Source organism: Podarcis melisellensis, assembly GCF_964234715.1.
Source record: "Podarcis melisellensis genome assembly, chromosome: 18".
Taxonomy (NCBI): Eukaryota; Metazoa; Chordata; class Lepidosauria; order Squamata; family Lacertidae; genus Podarcis; species Podarcis melisellensis.
Window position 1 is genome coordinate 10,622,929 of NC_138536.1, and position 15,102 is coordinate 10,638,030.

The window sequence follows — 15,102 nt, forward strand, 5'->3', positions numbered from 1 at the left end:
CAACCAGGGACAGTCTATCTGCATGTTTCTTTTTAATTTTTTATTCACAATTTCACCATAACAAATTATCAAAACATATCATATTCATTATTCTCCCCCCTTCAAACCCTTCCCTCCCCCCGAGACTTCCCTCAACTCCTCTCTCTGATTTCTCAGCACATATTATTCTCTGCATGTTATAAAACTACACATTTGCTTACATTATCTATCTACCACGTTATCAACCAATAAATCTGTGTATGTTTATTCAAAACCTGCCAAGGAGTCCAGTTCATTTTCTTGTCTTTTTCAATAAATTGTAAAAAGCTCCTGTTCTTCTATCTGCATATTTCTTTATTTATTTGAAACTTTTACAAACCACACTTTTATTGGAAAACAGCTGTCCCCTCTCTTTTTTCCTGTTTGTACCTTTCCATGCTTATTTGTCTGTTTCATAACACAAGGAAATATTTAATAATTTTTTTTTTTTAAAAAAGAGGAAAGTTAGTCAGACTAACTTGTGGAACTCCCTGCCACAGGAGCGCTTAAGAGGAGCAGGGAGAGGGGAGAGTTGGCAACGATGCCCTCAGGAGAACCGGAACGCGCTCCGGAACGATCTAGAACCACCGGGGCTGTTCCGGAACGTTCTCTGGAAGCCAGAATGCCCCATTGTCTGATGCCCTGGAGATGCCAGGAATGGGAGATGGGTTGGCGGACCCCATGCCTGGCCTTGGTGGCGGTTCTGATCCTGGGGCCCGGCCCCTCCTGGCTCTGCCTGCAGTGCGACCCCAATTTCGCCCTCCGCTTCGCTTCCTACGCCCCCCACTTGAGCCGCAAGTCCTGGGGGCTGGGGGACGTCCCGGCTGCCGGGCGGAGGCTGCGGGGCTGGGCCCAGGACACCCTGGCGGAACTGAACCTGGGGGTCCCGGCAGAGATCCGTGAGTCGCCTCGCAGACCCAGGGTGCCGGATGTGGCCCTCCAAACCTCACAATGTGGCCCTCGGGTCATAGCACCCCTTAAGCATTAACACCACCTCTCTCCCCATGGACGGGCCCCCTGTCAAAGATGGGGAAATTCAGGCTTGTGTGCCAATGTGGCCCTCGAGACCTCTCCACCTGGCCCCTGGAAATCTCCGCAGGCCCAGGCCACGCACCCTCATTGGACCAGCTGGGTCTGCTGCCTTCTTACATCCCTTGCACCGCCCCCTGTTGCCCCTGGGATGTTGCCCTGGGAAGCCCAGCTCGAAAGAAATGTGGCCCTCAAGCTATGCAAATAGGTTTTCCCCCACCTCCCACCTAGATGAAGGAAGACGAGGCTTTCCTGCACTGGGTTCACCTGTGGAACTCCCTTCCACAAGGTGTGACTAAAAACCAGGTTATTCTTTTTTTAAAAAATCAAAATGTCCCTTTGCCAAAATGCTTGACCCGTTAGGAGCGCAGCCTTGCATTTAAGGTCCATGTGGACTGCGGCTTCCGGGGGGGGGGGCTTATAATTTTTTGTATGCTCTCTCCCCACATCGTGTCCTTTCCCCTTCTCTCCCCATCTTGCACAGCGATGGAGAAACTCCAGGCAATAGCTACAGTCGTCTATGGGAAACTGGACACCCTCTTCAAAGGCAATACTTACAAGCCAGGTAAATACTGTAAATATAAATATAGATATATCGAAAGGGCCTGCCTCTATCTGTTTGCCTGGATGAGGATGACCATTTCTGGCAACTAGAACCGCCCGAGGCTGCGATTCCTCTGCAAAAGTTTGCAGATGTTCCTAATCACAGAATTGTAGAGTCGGAAGGGACCCCCAGAGGCATCTAGTCCAACCCCCTACACTGCACAAATCTTTTGCCCCATGTGGGGCTCGAATTCACAACCCTGAGATTAAGATTCATGCTCTACCAACACACACGTGCTGTCGGGCCTCTCTCCTTCTCTCTCTCTCTCTCTCTCTCTCTCTCTCTCTCTCTCTCTCTCTCTTTTTTAGAAATGTTTTTATTGGTTTTTATCATACAAAATTACAAAACATACCACACAGTTTATCACAAATACAATCTTATTAGACTTCCATCAGCACCTCTGATAATCCTCCATCTTAATCACTTCTTATGCATTTCCTAACATAATATTGCCTTTACATCTCTTAACATATCATCTTTCCTTTTCCATTTTTACAATATTTCTAATATTATTCCTCACAGAACTTTTTGTAGACCTACAAACGTCGTCTGATCATCACAAATACTTTTCAAATAATCCGTAAATCTACTCCAGTCCTCGGTAAATTTCTGGTCCCACTGGTTTCGGATCCTTCCTGTTAGTTTGTCAAGTTCCGCATAGTCCATTAATTTCATCCTCCATTCTTCTTGCTTCCGTTTTTGTGCCAATAATATTCTTGCTGCTGTTACTGCATATAGAAAAAGCTTACATTCCTTTCTATTTATATCATTTCCAACAACACCCAAGAGAAATGCTTCTGGTTTCTTTATAAATGTATATTTCAACATTTTTTTCATCTCGTTATATATCATCTCCCAGAAGCATTTCACCAGTTTACTTTCCCACCACATGTGATAAAATGTTCCCTCTTTTTCCTTACATTTCCAACATTTATTATTAACTCTCTCTCCTCACCCCCCCCCAAAGGTGTCCTTCCGGAAATCCTGCGTTCCATTTTCGAGGAACAAGTCAAATTGCTACGGAATGCCATCATCGAAAGTGAGTGTTCCCTCCTTCCGTCGTTTGTTTCCTGGATTATACATACCTGTGTTTGGGAGCAGGGCTTAGTTAAGAAGAGGCATGTTAAGAACGCAGGGTGGCTCTTTCACGCAGGACTTGTGGGAATGCCTCTTTCAAAATGGTGGGTAACGGGAATGCATCGCCTCTGGATAAAATGCTAAAGCGTGTTAATTTTATTTTTGAAATCAGTTGGTACCGTATTAAGCAGTTGGTCCCTTACCTTTCCCGCCCCGACCTGGCCACAGTGATCCATGCGACGGTCACCTCCTGGCTTGACTACCGTAATTCGCTCTATGCGGGGCTGCCCTTGAAGCTGTCCCAGAAACTCCAGTGGGTACAGAATGCTGCAGCGAGGCTCCTCACGGGGTCTCTGCCATGGGAGCAGATTCACCCAGTGCTTTTCAAGCTGCACTGGCGCCCGGTGGAGTACAGGGTCAGATTTAAGGTGCTGCTTTTGACCTTTAAAGCCCTGCACGGCCTAGGACCCTCGTACCTACAGGACCGCCTCTCCTGGTACGCCCCGCAGAGAACCTTAAGGTCCACAAATGACAACATTTGGGAGGTCCCAAGTTGCAAGATTGGTCTCAATCAGGGCCAGGGCCTTTTCAGTACTGGCCCCGACCTGGTGGAATGCTCTGTCGCAAGAGACCAGGGCCCTGCGGGATTTGACATCTTTCCGCAGGGCCTGCAAGACAGAACTGTTCCGCCTGGCCTTTGGTTTGGACTCACTCTGACCCTTATTTTTCCCTCCCCTTATGGTCTTGATCTATCGGCTACTTTTAAAATGAGGCTGCATTTTAAATGGCATTTCAACCTGTATTTTAAATTGTGTCCCCCCCCTATTATGTTTTTACTGTAATTTTACTGGTGTTAGCCGCCCTGAGCCCGGCTCTGGCCAGGGAGGGCGGGGTATAAATAAAATTTATTATTATTTATTATTATTACTTTGGAAAAGCATGTAATATTGAGCAGCAAATAAGGCTGGGTAGGGAAACATCAAGGCCGGGGGAGTTGGCATGTAAATTTGTATTAAATTAGAATCAATTTGATAATTGATTGTTAAAATTTTTGAAGAGTAATAGCAAGTGAATTGGCAAAACAAAGAGGGATGCCACCTTGAACAGGCAGCCGATGGAAGTGCGGGAATGTCTCATCGAAAAGTTCAGCTTTTGGGAATCCCTCTTCTAATATGGCAGCCAGTGATAGATAGATAAATAGATAGATAGATAGATAATTTATTACAATCAAAGACCAGCTCACATAACATAACACAATAAAAACAGCGTTCATAAAGATAAAATATACAATCGGAGCAGATTGCAGCAATAGCTCATGAGTTAAAACTGAGATATATACATACACCCGTACAACTGAGATTTGGGCTACCATAAAAATTGACCCTGAGGCGCCCCAAAGGGCGACTTCAGCATTTCCCTAGTAAGCTATTTTATTCTAGAGGATGATCTGTGCCTACAAATCTGGGCGCAGAATCTGGCTACCAGCCAGGTCGTCTTGTGATCTTTGCCTAAGAGGAGAGAATTGAGTTTAGACTTGTCTGAAAGATCGGCGAGCCTCTTCAGCAAAGGATCAATGGTGTCTCTACGAATCTCAACATAAAAAGGACATCTAAAAAATTTATGTTCGAGGTTTCCTATTTCCCCTAATGGGCAGGAACCCTGCTGCCTAAAAACTGACTCACTTTCTCTCTCTCTCGCCTTTCCTTAGGTAGAGTGAAGTGTGAACGCCATTGTGGTAAGTGGGTTTTGTGGGAAGGTGCCATCCTGAATCACGGCAGTGCCTTTTGTGTGCCTGAATGGAGAGAGAGGAACGTGTGTCGAGACCCTCTCACTTTTGTGGGGTCAAGACGTGAGCCTGTGGGTTTGCCAACATCCATGATTGAAGGGTTAGTTGCAGGTACGAGTGGTTTGGCGACGAGTGCGGGTGTTCGTGTGGCAGTTTGGCATTGGTTCAATATGGAGCGGAGGAGAGGCTGTCACACCTGCCCCTACAATGCGCAAAGGTATTCCGTTAAAGGAATCCAGGGATTCTCCATGCTTTTGTCGACCCCTTTCGAGGGCTAGGGCCACGCAAGAATCCCTGGGAGCATTTGGGGTGAGGTTGAGTCTCATCCTGGTTCTTTGCTCCCCCACGATGTTTACCTGTACTGACCATATGGAGTCAGTGCTTCCCTTCTGAGGTCAGGTGCAGCTAGTTGGGAACCAATGCCTAGACAAACTACTATCAGTAATCAATAAAGTTGTGGCCAAAATTATGCCAATAACCTAAACGGTGGTTAAGAGGGTTCTTGAATTGGGTGGCTTTGTGATTTCACACCCAAATATTCCCTTCAAAGCTGTGACCCCTTATTGGGATGATGGGGTGTATCTCTCCTCATTGGGAAATGACATCTGGTTGGATATGGTTGCGTTGAAATTGAAGGTTTGGTTGGGTATGTGAGTAGTTTGGTGGCGAGCATAAGGGCTCGATTGGCGATTAAAGGTAAAGGGACCCCTGACCATTAGGTCCAGTCGTGACCGACTCTGGGGTTGCGGCGCTCAACTCGCTTTATTGGCCGAGAGAGCCGGCGTACAGCTTCCGGGTCATGTGACCAGCATGACAAAGCTGCTTCTGATGAACCAGAGCAGTGCATGGAAATGCCGTTTACCTTCCCACCAGAGTAGTACCTATTTATCTACTTGCACTTTGACGTGCTTTCGAACTGCTAGGTTGGCAGGAGCAGGGACAGAGCAACGGGAGCTCACCCCGTCGCGGGGATTCGAACCACCGACCTTCTGATCGGCAAGTCCTAGGCTCTGTGGTTTAACCCACAGCGCCACCCACGTCCCCGAATCACGATTAGGCATTGGTTAAAACTAAAGGCTAGTGGCCCCTGGGTGATGGCCTGCAAAGGAAGGCGGCCCCTTAGCTGAAAAAAAAGTGCCCCACTCTTCAAAACATGGGTTTGGACTTTGCATTGCAAATGATGCTCTGGTGTTTTAATCTCCGATGCAGAGGAAATGGGTCCATGCGTGGCACTGGAAGATGCTGCGCCACCAGCCTCAGCCAGCCGGCCACCTGCCTCCCATCTTTCTCTCTCCACCTGCCTCCCATCTTCCTCCTCTGGTCTCAGTGTTGCCCTCCTAGAACAACAGGGAGGGAGGAGGAGAAGAGGGATGAAACCAAACAGAGCTTGCCATTGGCTCTGGCGCCACCTGCTGTCGGGCTCCTGTCCTGATCTACCTGCCCAAAGGAGGGCTTGCGGGAGGATGTCAAATACATCCGCATGGCCGGTTCTAGTGCTTTATTACAACTGATCCAGAATGCGGCTGCCAGACTGGACACGGGGAGGGGCCGCTGGGACCATGCAACACCAATTGGGATGGGTTTTCCCAGCCACTCTGGGCAGCTTCCAACACACATAAAAACCCAATAAAACATCAAGCATTAAAAACTTCCCGATACAGGGCTGCCTTCAGATGTCCCCTAAAATTGTATAGTTGCTTATCTCCTTGACATCTGATGGAAGGACATTCCACAGGGAGGGTGCCACCACCAAGAAGGCCCTCTGCCTGGTTCTCCATAATCTCACTTCTCACAGTGAGGGAACCACCAGAAGGCCCTCGGAGCTGGACCTCAGTGTCTGGGCTGAGTGATGGGGGTGGAGACGCTCCTTCGTCTACTGGGCCGAAACCATTTAGAGCTTTAAAGGTCAGCACCACTGGGAGCCAATGTAGGTCTTTCACGGGCATAGGCAAAACTCAGCCCTCCAGATGTTTTGGGATGACAACTCCCATCATCCCTGACCACTGGTCCTGTTAGCTAGGGATGATGGGAGTTGTAGTCCCAAAACATCTGGAGGGCCGAGTTTGCCTATGCCTGGTCTTTCAGGACTGGTGTTATATGGTCCCAGCCGCCGCTTCCAGTCACCGATCTGGCTGCCGTATTTGATGTCTTCTGTTTTTCTGTTTTTGTTTTACAGGAATAAAGCAATACGAAGCCGTTTCTTGCGTGACGTGCAACACCACCAAGCCAGCTTGCTTTGGATATAATTGCGAGTAAGAATTCTTTCTCTCATTCCCACGTTAGAAAAAATACAATTACAAATGGCATTTGGGGGAGGCTGATTCCCATAGCAGAAAAGCTTCCAGGCCTTTTCCTGCAATTATTCTCCACTGTGTGAAATCTAAGCCAGTGGTTCCCAAACGTTATTTTTTTTGCAGGAGTGTGGGGAGTACATCCCCATTGGTTCCACTAACTCATTCCCAGGGGGGAAAGGCGTATTCAGAATAGCAGTTTGCAAGGAAGATAACAACACAATGAAACTCTAAATCAGTAACAATTAAATTGCACATTTATTCAAAATCCAATTAGAACAATTGAGTTTGATTAATTCAACAAAACTGATTTCCTTATCCATTCTTCTTTGCCGGGAGCTTTTTCCTTCCATTTTTTGTGCATTAAGAAATCCTAGCTGCTCTCTTTACTTACATAAACAGCTTAATCATCTTTTTTGAAACTTCTGTCCCTATAATCCCTAAGAGCAAAGCTTCACTTTTTTTTTTATATAATCACTTTGAGCATCATTTTTATCTCATCATATATCCTATCCCAAAATACCCTCAGCTTTCTTACAAGTTCAGCACCTACATATGGGGGGGGACCCAATTTGCTTTTTTACACTTCCAGCAGTTAGAACACTGTCCAACCATCTCGTCCTCTGTCAACCCCTTCTCCTTGTGCCCTCCATCTTTCCCAACATCAGGGTCTTTCCCAGGGAGTCTTCTCTTCTCATGAGGTGGCCAAAGTCTTGGAGCCTCAGCTTCAGGATCTGTCCTTCCAGTGAGCACTCAGGGCTGGCTTCCTTCAGAATGGAGAGGTTTGATCTTCTTGCAGTCCATGGGACTCTCAAGAGTCTCCTCCAGCAACAGAATTCAAAAGCATCAATTTTTCGGCTTCCTTATGGTCCAGCTCTCTTATGGTCAGCCTTCTTTATGGTCCAGCTCTCACTTCCATACATCACTACTGGGAAAACCATACCTTTAACTATAATGACCTTTGTTGGCAAGGTGGTGTCTCTGCTTTTTAAGATGCTGTCTAGGTTTGTCATTGCTTTTCTCCCAAGAAGCAGGCGTCTTTTAATTTCGTGGCTGCTGTCACCATCTGCAGTGATCACGGAGCCCAAGAAAGTAAAATCTCTCACTGCCTCCATTTCTCCCCGTTCTGTTTGCCAGGAGGTGATGGGCCCAGTGGCCATGATCTTAGTTTGATCTTCCATTAAAAACTGCAAAAAAAAGACGATGTATTGAAAGTGGAGACGATGGGGGTACCTTTCCCTCTTTTTCTGTTTGTTTCATAACACAAAACAAGGGCAAGGTAACTGTAGCCAGACAGGTTATAGCGAGTAATTGGAAAAAATCCAGAAGAGCTAGGGGTGAACCAATGAAGGAAAAAACTGAAGAATATTATAATTTTAGACTATCTAACTGTGAAGATACACAGAATGAAAGGGTTTGAGGTCAGTGAGAAAGAGGAGGATTGGTTTGAGAAGATATTGAATTATTTGGATAAGTTTGAACAATTTGGGGCAATTAAAATGTTAAAAGTTAAATAAACCTTGTTGATGGAGGTGTGTTAATGTATATAAAATTGTACATATGGTTGATTTGAATATGTTGTTATTGATTATGTATACCCAATGTATCAGCTGCCTGGGGGGTTTCACTGTTTGTGTTTGGTTGTTGGTAAAAAATTAAAATTAAAATAAATAATATAAACTAATAATCGTATTAAAAAACAGGGGAGACTGGTTTATTAGGGCAAGTGGCTTCCATCTCTCCAGCCACAACCCCACATTCTGACCCCGAGTTTCTGTCCCCTGTTTCCGCCCCCCAGGTCCTCTGAAGACTGGGAAGACGCCTTGAAGGGACTCTACGAGTACATGTGAGTTCTCCAGGGGCTGTACAGGGTTAGCGGTGGTGGGCAGGCATTTGGGAGGCAAGAAAGGGGAGCAAGCGGTCCCTGGTGAAGTTTCTAGTCCCTGTGTTTCTGGAGACAGGCTGAACGAAGCGAGACGGGGAGAGGGGCCACCTGGGACCCTCCCCAAGTTGTTGGACTCATCCCTGGCTTGGGGCCAATGGGAATTGAAGGCAGCAACATCGGATGGGTCACAGGTTTGCCATGGTCTAAGAAGATGCATTCTCTAGTGCATGCCAGCGATGGAAGAATGCTTCTGCTCAGGACAGGCGCTTCCTCCTGGGAACGGGGAATGCCCCTCCTTTCAGCAGGGGCAGGGGGAATTTGCATCCCTCCATAGATCATTGGCGGAAGGCCTCTATTTGCAAGATACATTCCTTCCAGAGGAAGGAGAATGCCCCTTGGAAGTTATCTTCATGCTTGCTGGGAATGCAAAATCGTATATTTTTCGCTCTATAAGACGCACCAGACCATAAGACGCACCTAGTTTTTGGAGGAGGAAAACAAGAAAAAAAATATTCTGAATCCCAGGAGCCAGAACTGTTATGTACTGAAGTTCTCACCTGGGGCCAGCAGGGGGATACTGTAGATAGTTATGCAAATGAAGGATCGAAAGTGGCGTTCAGTGATTGGATAGTTTTAGAAAGTTGCTACAGTAACGTTGTACTGGAGCTCTATATAAGCAGGCTGACTGAGTTCTTCAGTTCTGTTCTGGCCTCTGAATAAACAAGAGCTGTTTGAAGAATCGCTGTGTCGTCTGATATGTTCGCCCACAACTTAACAAGAACAGCAAGAGGGATTGCTGCGCAGCGATCCCTCTTGCTGTTTGTGATAGCTGCGCAGCCTGCACTCGCTCCATAAGACGCACACACATTTCCCCTTACTTTTTAGGAGGGAAATAGTGAGTCTTATAGAGCAAAAAATACGGTATTTTGGACCCAGCTCTTTGGTTTTCTCTCCGAAATTATTAAACAAGCCCTTGCCAAGCCCAGCCTTAGCCCTGCTTTCACAAAACCCAGATTCTGACCCCACCACCCAGCACAAAGATTTAATTCTTTTTCTACTGGTAGCTGCACACCTAGTGATGGCAGATCCCTGGAAAGCCCCGGTGTTGCGACTTCTTGAGATGTGGTTGAATAACATTAGTTCGGAACGACGAACTGGGCTTGGAAGAGTTGCAAATGGGGTTATAAAGGAAAATAAAACCTGGTCTCCCTTCTTTTTATATGTAAGGGGGGGGGAAGAAAATAAAGCTCTCCCACCAGCCTCACAAACCTGTCTGTGGAGAACCTGCCAATGTTTTAAGACCATGTAAAATGACATTTGGCTGACACCTGCTTCATAGAATACAGGCAGGCGGTTGAAAAACTTTTGGAATGTCTCAGGTTTTAATCAAGACATTGTGGTTGGGGTTTTTTGAACCACTTTGGAACTGCTCTTGTTACTGTGTGTTGCTTTGTGCTGCAGTCTCTGCTTTATTGAATTTAATAAAAACAAAATTAAGGAAGGAAGGAAGGAAGGAAGGAAGGAAGGAAGGAAGGAAGGAAGGAAGGAAATGCCTCTTCCCTTAGATCAAGGATCAATGGCACTCTCATTTTTGCAGAGCTCCAAATCCTGCCATTCCCAGCTCCCGGCCATGTGGGCTGCCTGTTGGGGCTCCTGGAAGTTGCAGTCCCTGCAATATAATGAGGGCCACAGGGCCCCACCTTGGCCCTTCGGACTTTCACATTGCAGAGGTCAACAATGCCACGTCCACACACAGGCGACAAGCCCCAGGCAGTTTGGGGGAAGCAGAACACAGCAGTCCTGCTCCCCTTTAGAAAGAACTGGCTGGTGGGGGCTCTACAGGATTCCTATTAGGTGGCAGCACCAAGACTTTGGAACTCACTGCCACTTGATATCGGGCAGGAACTTCTGCGGTACTCTTTGCGGTGCCTACTTAAAACATATTTGTTTAGGGAGGAGTATCCCGACATCATCATCATCTTCTTCTTCTTCTTCTTCTTCTTCTTCTTCTTCTTCTTCTTCTTCTTCTTCTTATTATTATTATTATTATTATTATCCCATTCATCTGGCTGGGTTGCACCATAAACATTGATGTGTTTTGATCTCCTTTTAGTGCTGTCGCTCATTTTAATTACCTTTCAAATGCTTTTAGCTGTTTTTAAAACTGTTTCTACCAGTAAAATTTAACATTTCTGGCACACCACTTACAACCCAGCAATATAAGAATTTGGTTGAAGAAATATAAAGAAATAAATACCGTAATCCTGTTATATCCTGTTTTTTTTTTCTCTTCCTCTCTCTCTCACAGATACAGTTTGACAACGTAAGTTGGGCGTTTTCCACGCGTGTTTTGGAGCAAAGTTTTCCGCAGCGACGAAAAATTAAGCGCGGGAAATGGAAGAGTTTGCCCTTTTCTGCAAGGCCCCCTTGGCTGCGCCCCGTGCGACACTCTTGCGAGAAGGGCAGTGGCAGGAGTCCCCCTGATGGACAGCAGAGGGGCAGCAGTTTCCCAAAATCACCAGCTGGGGGGCTCTGGGTTGGCCCCCCGAGGTGGAAAAAACCAAACAACACACCACTTTTATCCTGGCTGCCAAAACTGAAACATTGAGCAGCTGAATCCACATATGGGAGACCCAGCCGGAGGGGCAAGATGAGCTGGGGTAGCTCAGTGGGCAGAAGACGAGATTCTTAATCTCAAGGTTGTGAGTTCAAGTCCCACACTGGGCAAAAGATTCCTGCATTGCAGAGGGTTGGACGAGATGACCCACATTGTCATGTGTGTGTCTTTGTTTGTGTGTATGTATGCAGAATATGACGTTTGTGTGTGCATGCGTGTTAAGATCCTCAGAAATGATTTTAATAGGATCTCTTTCTTTAACTTAAGATTTTTTAATTAATTTTTCAAAACTTTAACCAATTAATTTCAATTTTCTAACTTCTCTTTTGATTTGACTTTCCGCCTTTTCTTCCATGCTGTTTTTCATACCAATCCCTTTCACAAATATAACATCACACATTTCATCCAAGACAGATTCCTCCATTTCATCCATTATCGTTTTCTTCCCGTTGCTCAAATTTCAAATCCTGCTTGTGATTTCATTTGGTTACAATATTCCACCCCCCCCCCTCAAATAATCCAAAATTTCAGTGTGTGTTTTTTTATTAGCTGGGAACTCTTTTCTGGGTGATTTTTTAACACCTGGCTGCTGTCTTCACAGGAACCCAGGCGAGTGGTCGATGGCACTGAAGCAACTCCCGGGATTTAGGTAGGCGCCCATTTCCTTGAAAGCCACTGGAAAAACTGAGGTACTCCCCCACAAAATGTAGGGCAACAGTTGCGGGTGGGGAAACAGCGGCCGGGAGAATCAGTTTGTGGGAGAGAGGGGAGGCTTATAGATTAAATTAACGAATAGCTGCCGAGACAATATAGCAGGGACTCATTCCTAGAAAGGAGTGGCCCCTTTCTGGGATTAATTGTTCGTCCCAGGAAGCGGCGCCAGAGCTGAAGGGAAGACAGGACGGCCATCCTGTCAGGGATGTTGTGCTTTTCAGGATTTTACTCTGGGATTTTATGTTGCATCCTGTGTTCAGTGACCCTTTGAGGTGCCTTTCAACGCCTATCGATTCCTGCTGATGCAGCATTGCAGCAGCTAAGCAGGTGTAAACCTGGAATAATAATGTTTTTTATTATTATTTATACCCCGCCTATCTGGCTGGGTTTCCCTAGCCGCTCTGGGCGGCTTACAGCATCAACAGGGTCCACAAGAGGGAGGCAGATACAAGGGGAAGGAAAGGAATTGGGACCCACAGCATCAATGTGTTTTAAGAAACCACCAAGAACATTTTTAGAGCATTGCAGTGGGGGTCTCTTCCAACTGTACAATTCTGTATTTCTCTCCCCCCCCCCCACTTTATCTTTCAGCCACTGCACATCTACAAGGTAAACAACCGGCCTGGAGGAAAGATGGACCGGAGTTGCTGATCCAAAAGTTGTTGTTGTGTTTGTGGCTGCGCACGCACATGACATTTTCAAAAATGGCTTCCCCCAGAGACAGCTGTAGTTTGCCCCTGCAAAGCGACAATTCCCAGCGCCCTTATCCTAATGCCATAATGCTGCAAATCTATGGTGTGGCCAAGTTTTGAATGCCCTGTTCCGTTCTGGTCACCTCTCCTTGAAAAGCAGATTGTTGAACAGGGTAAAGTTCAGAAAAGGGGCAACCCGAAGGATCGAGGGGATGGAGAAAGGTTGCAGCATTTGGGGCTTTTTAATGCAGAAAGGCACCGCGGGTGGCGTTGTGGGTTAAACCACAGAGCCTAGGACTTGCTGATCAGAAGGTCGGCGGTTCGAATCCCCGCGACGGGGTGAGCTCCTGTTGTTCGGTCCCTGCTCCTGCCCACCTAGCAGTTCGAAAGCACCTCAGTGCAAGTAGATAAATAGGTACCGCTCCGGCGGGAAGGTAAATGGCGTTTCCGTGCGCTGCTCTGGTTCACCAGAAGCAGCTTAGTCATGCTGGCCACATGACCCGGAAGCTGTACGCCAGCTCCCTCGGCTAGTAAAGAGAGATGAGCCCCAGAGTCGGCCATGACTGGACCTAATGGTCAGGGGTCCCTTTACCTTTACGTAGTGCAGAAAGGGGTTACGTGAGAGAAGTTCACGCATAGTTTGGAGAAAGCAGATAGAGGGAAGTTTTTCTCTGCCTCTCAGAACACTTGAACTTTTGGATATCTGACAAAGGTTGGAGGATTTAGGACTGACGAAAGGAAGTATTTTGTCACACGGCAGTGTTAAACTGTGGAACTCACCGCCACTGGAGACAGAGGTGGATATTGACATGGATGGCTTTAAAAGAGGATTAAACAAATTCATGGCCAACGATGGCTGCTAGCCAAGAAGGCTATGCTCTGCCCGCCACGACTGGAGGCAGTAATACTTCGAATAACAACTGCTGGAAAACACAAGAGAAGAGAGGGCTCTTGTGTTCGAATCACGCCTTTGGGTTTCCCAAAGGCATCTGGTTGGCCACTGCAAGAAGAGGGTGCTGGACTAGATAGGCCATGTAATGTTCTTAAGCTCCACCTGGAAGTGATTCGCAATGCAATGACTGTGAACATATATAAAAACAGCTTAAAACAATCACACTTTGAAACTATGATAAATATTGTTACACGCCACTCCAATCTCTTGAGCAGCGAGAGACTCCAGGGGTTCCTGCATCTACCCAGGGCTCAGTTCCCCTGGAAAGGAGGTCAGTAGAATCCCACTTCTGACACCAGTGTTGCACACACCCAAATCTCCAAGTGCTGAGAGACTCTAGGGGTTCTGGGCACTAACTCAGGGTTTGGCCTCCTTGAAATAAAGGCCAGGGGAGACAGTGGCATCTTTAGCAGTTATGTTTTTTATCGACACATGTATACAATCGGCACATAGCGTTGAACTTAACTCTGTGTCTTCCTGTTTCCGCAGACCAGAGAACCTGAACTTTACGAGTAAGTTTCCAAAACTTTGACTTGGGTGCTGCAGGGCTTCACGACTTATGGGCTGATGTGAAATAGAGGCATTCTCTTCCATTAGCAAGGAAGACCTCTTCTTAGATCAAGAAGGGAGATACGTATCTGGCCCATCTCTTGCTGGACTCTCACCTCCTGTCCTCCCAGACCACGTGTGAGATGGGAGTAATGGTTCCATCTTAAAGAGGCATTCTTTCGAGGGATTGCGCCTCTTCAAGAAGGGACGTACGAACCTCTGTGGCTGCCGAATCCTGGCAAACAGCCACCATCCAGCGAGCCCAAAAATCAGGAATGGTCCTCCAATATCTGGGGAGGCCATAGGTTCCTAATCTGTTATGCCACCATGTCACAGAGATGGAAAGGTGGAGTCAGAAGGGCGCTGCATGCTGTTTTTAGGGACAGCAGCTACAAGGGGGGTCTCTAATGCCTGCTTTGTGTCCCCTAGGTATAGAAAGCACCCTCTCGAAAAACTGGCTCAACTTGATGGCGCTGAAGGAGCTTGAGGGAGAGACCCCCGTTCTCCAGCTCCTCGCCCCGATCTGCTGAATTCTTTTCCTTTCCGCAATGTTCTATGGAGAGCCCACTTTGATGTAATAAAATTATGGATAGAGAGACCCCTGCAGTTTGCTGCTGTCGAGCTTGGTTGTATCAGAAAGATGGTCTCATTGGTTTTACACACAGCCAGGAACCTGGTAGATCCCTCCCAACTACATATGAAATGGCCTGGGTCTTTTGAAAGGGGAAATGGGATCAACTGGAAAAGGGGTTTGATGGCTCAAGAAAAAACGAAACGGTGAATTAATGGGTAAGTAACCAAAACCAACAGGGGTGGTGCTGTGTGTTAAACCACTGAGCCTAGGACTTGCCGATCAGAAGGTCAGCGGTTCGAATCCCCGCGACAGGG

General features: G+C 46.8%; 1 protein-coding gene across 1 annotated transcript; it reads left to right on the forward strand.

Moving 5' to 3' along the window:
• The first annotated feature begins 544 nt into the window (after positions 1-544).
• Positions 545-14,820, forward strand: IZUMO4 (IZUMO family member 4). Its single transcript, XM_081895843.1, has 11 exons — positions 545-917; positions 1,532-1,612; positions 2,619-2,690; positions 4,437-4,463; positions 6,691-6,766; positions 8,604-8,651; positions 10,999-11,013; positions 11,909-11,956; positions 12,613-12,630; positions 14,155-14,177; positions 14,644-14,820. The coding sequence occupies exons 1-11, from the start codon at positions 560-562 to the stop codon at positions 14,742-14,744; spliced, it is 867 nt and encodes a 288-aa protein (XP_081751969.1). The 5' UTR covers positions 545-559; the 3' UTR covers positions 14,745-14,820.
• The last annotated feature ends 282 nt before the right edge of the window (positions 14,821-15,102 follow it).

What these genes read in the sequence shown, in the direction of transcription:
- IZUMO4 (XM_081895843.1), top strand. Translation starts at nt 560, where the DNA reads ATGCCCTCAGGAGAACCGGAACGCGCTCCGGAACGATCTAGAACCACC. An exon ending in GGGGGTCCCGGCAGAGATCC is followed by an intron (nt 918 to 1,531) that starts GTGAGTCGCCTC and finishes CATCTTGCACAG; the next exon opens with CGATGGAGAAACTCCAGGCA. An exon ending in GAAGTGTGAACGCCATTGTG is followed by an intron (nt 4,464 to 6,690) that starts GTAAGTGGGTTT and finishes TTTGTTTTACAG; the next exon opens with GAATAAAGCAATACGAAGCC.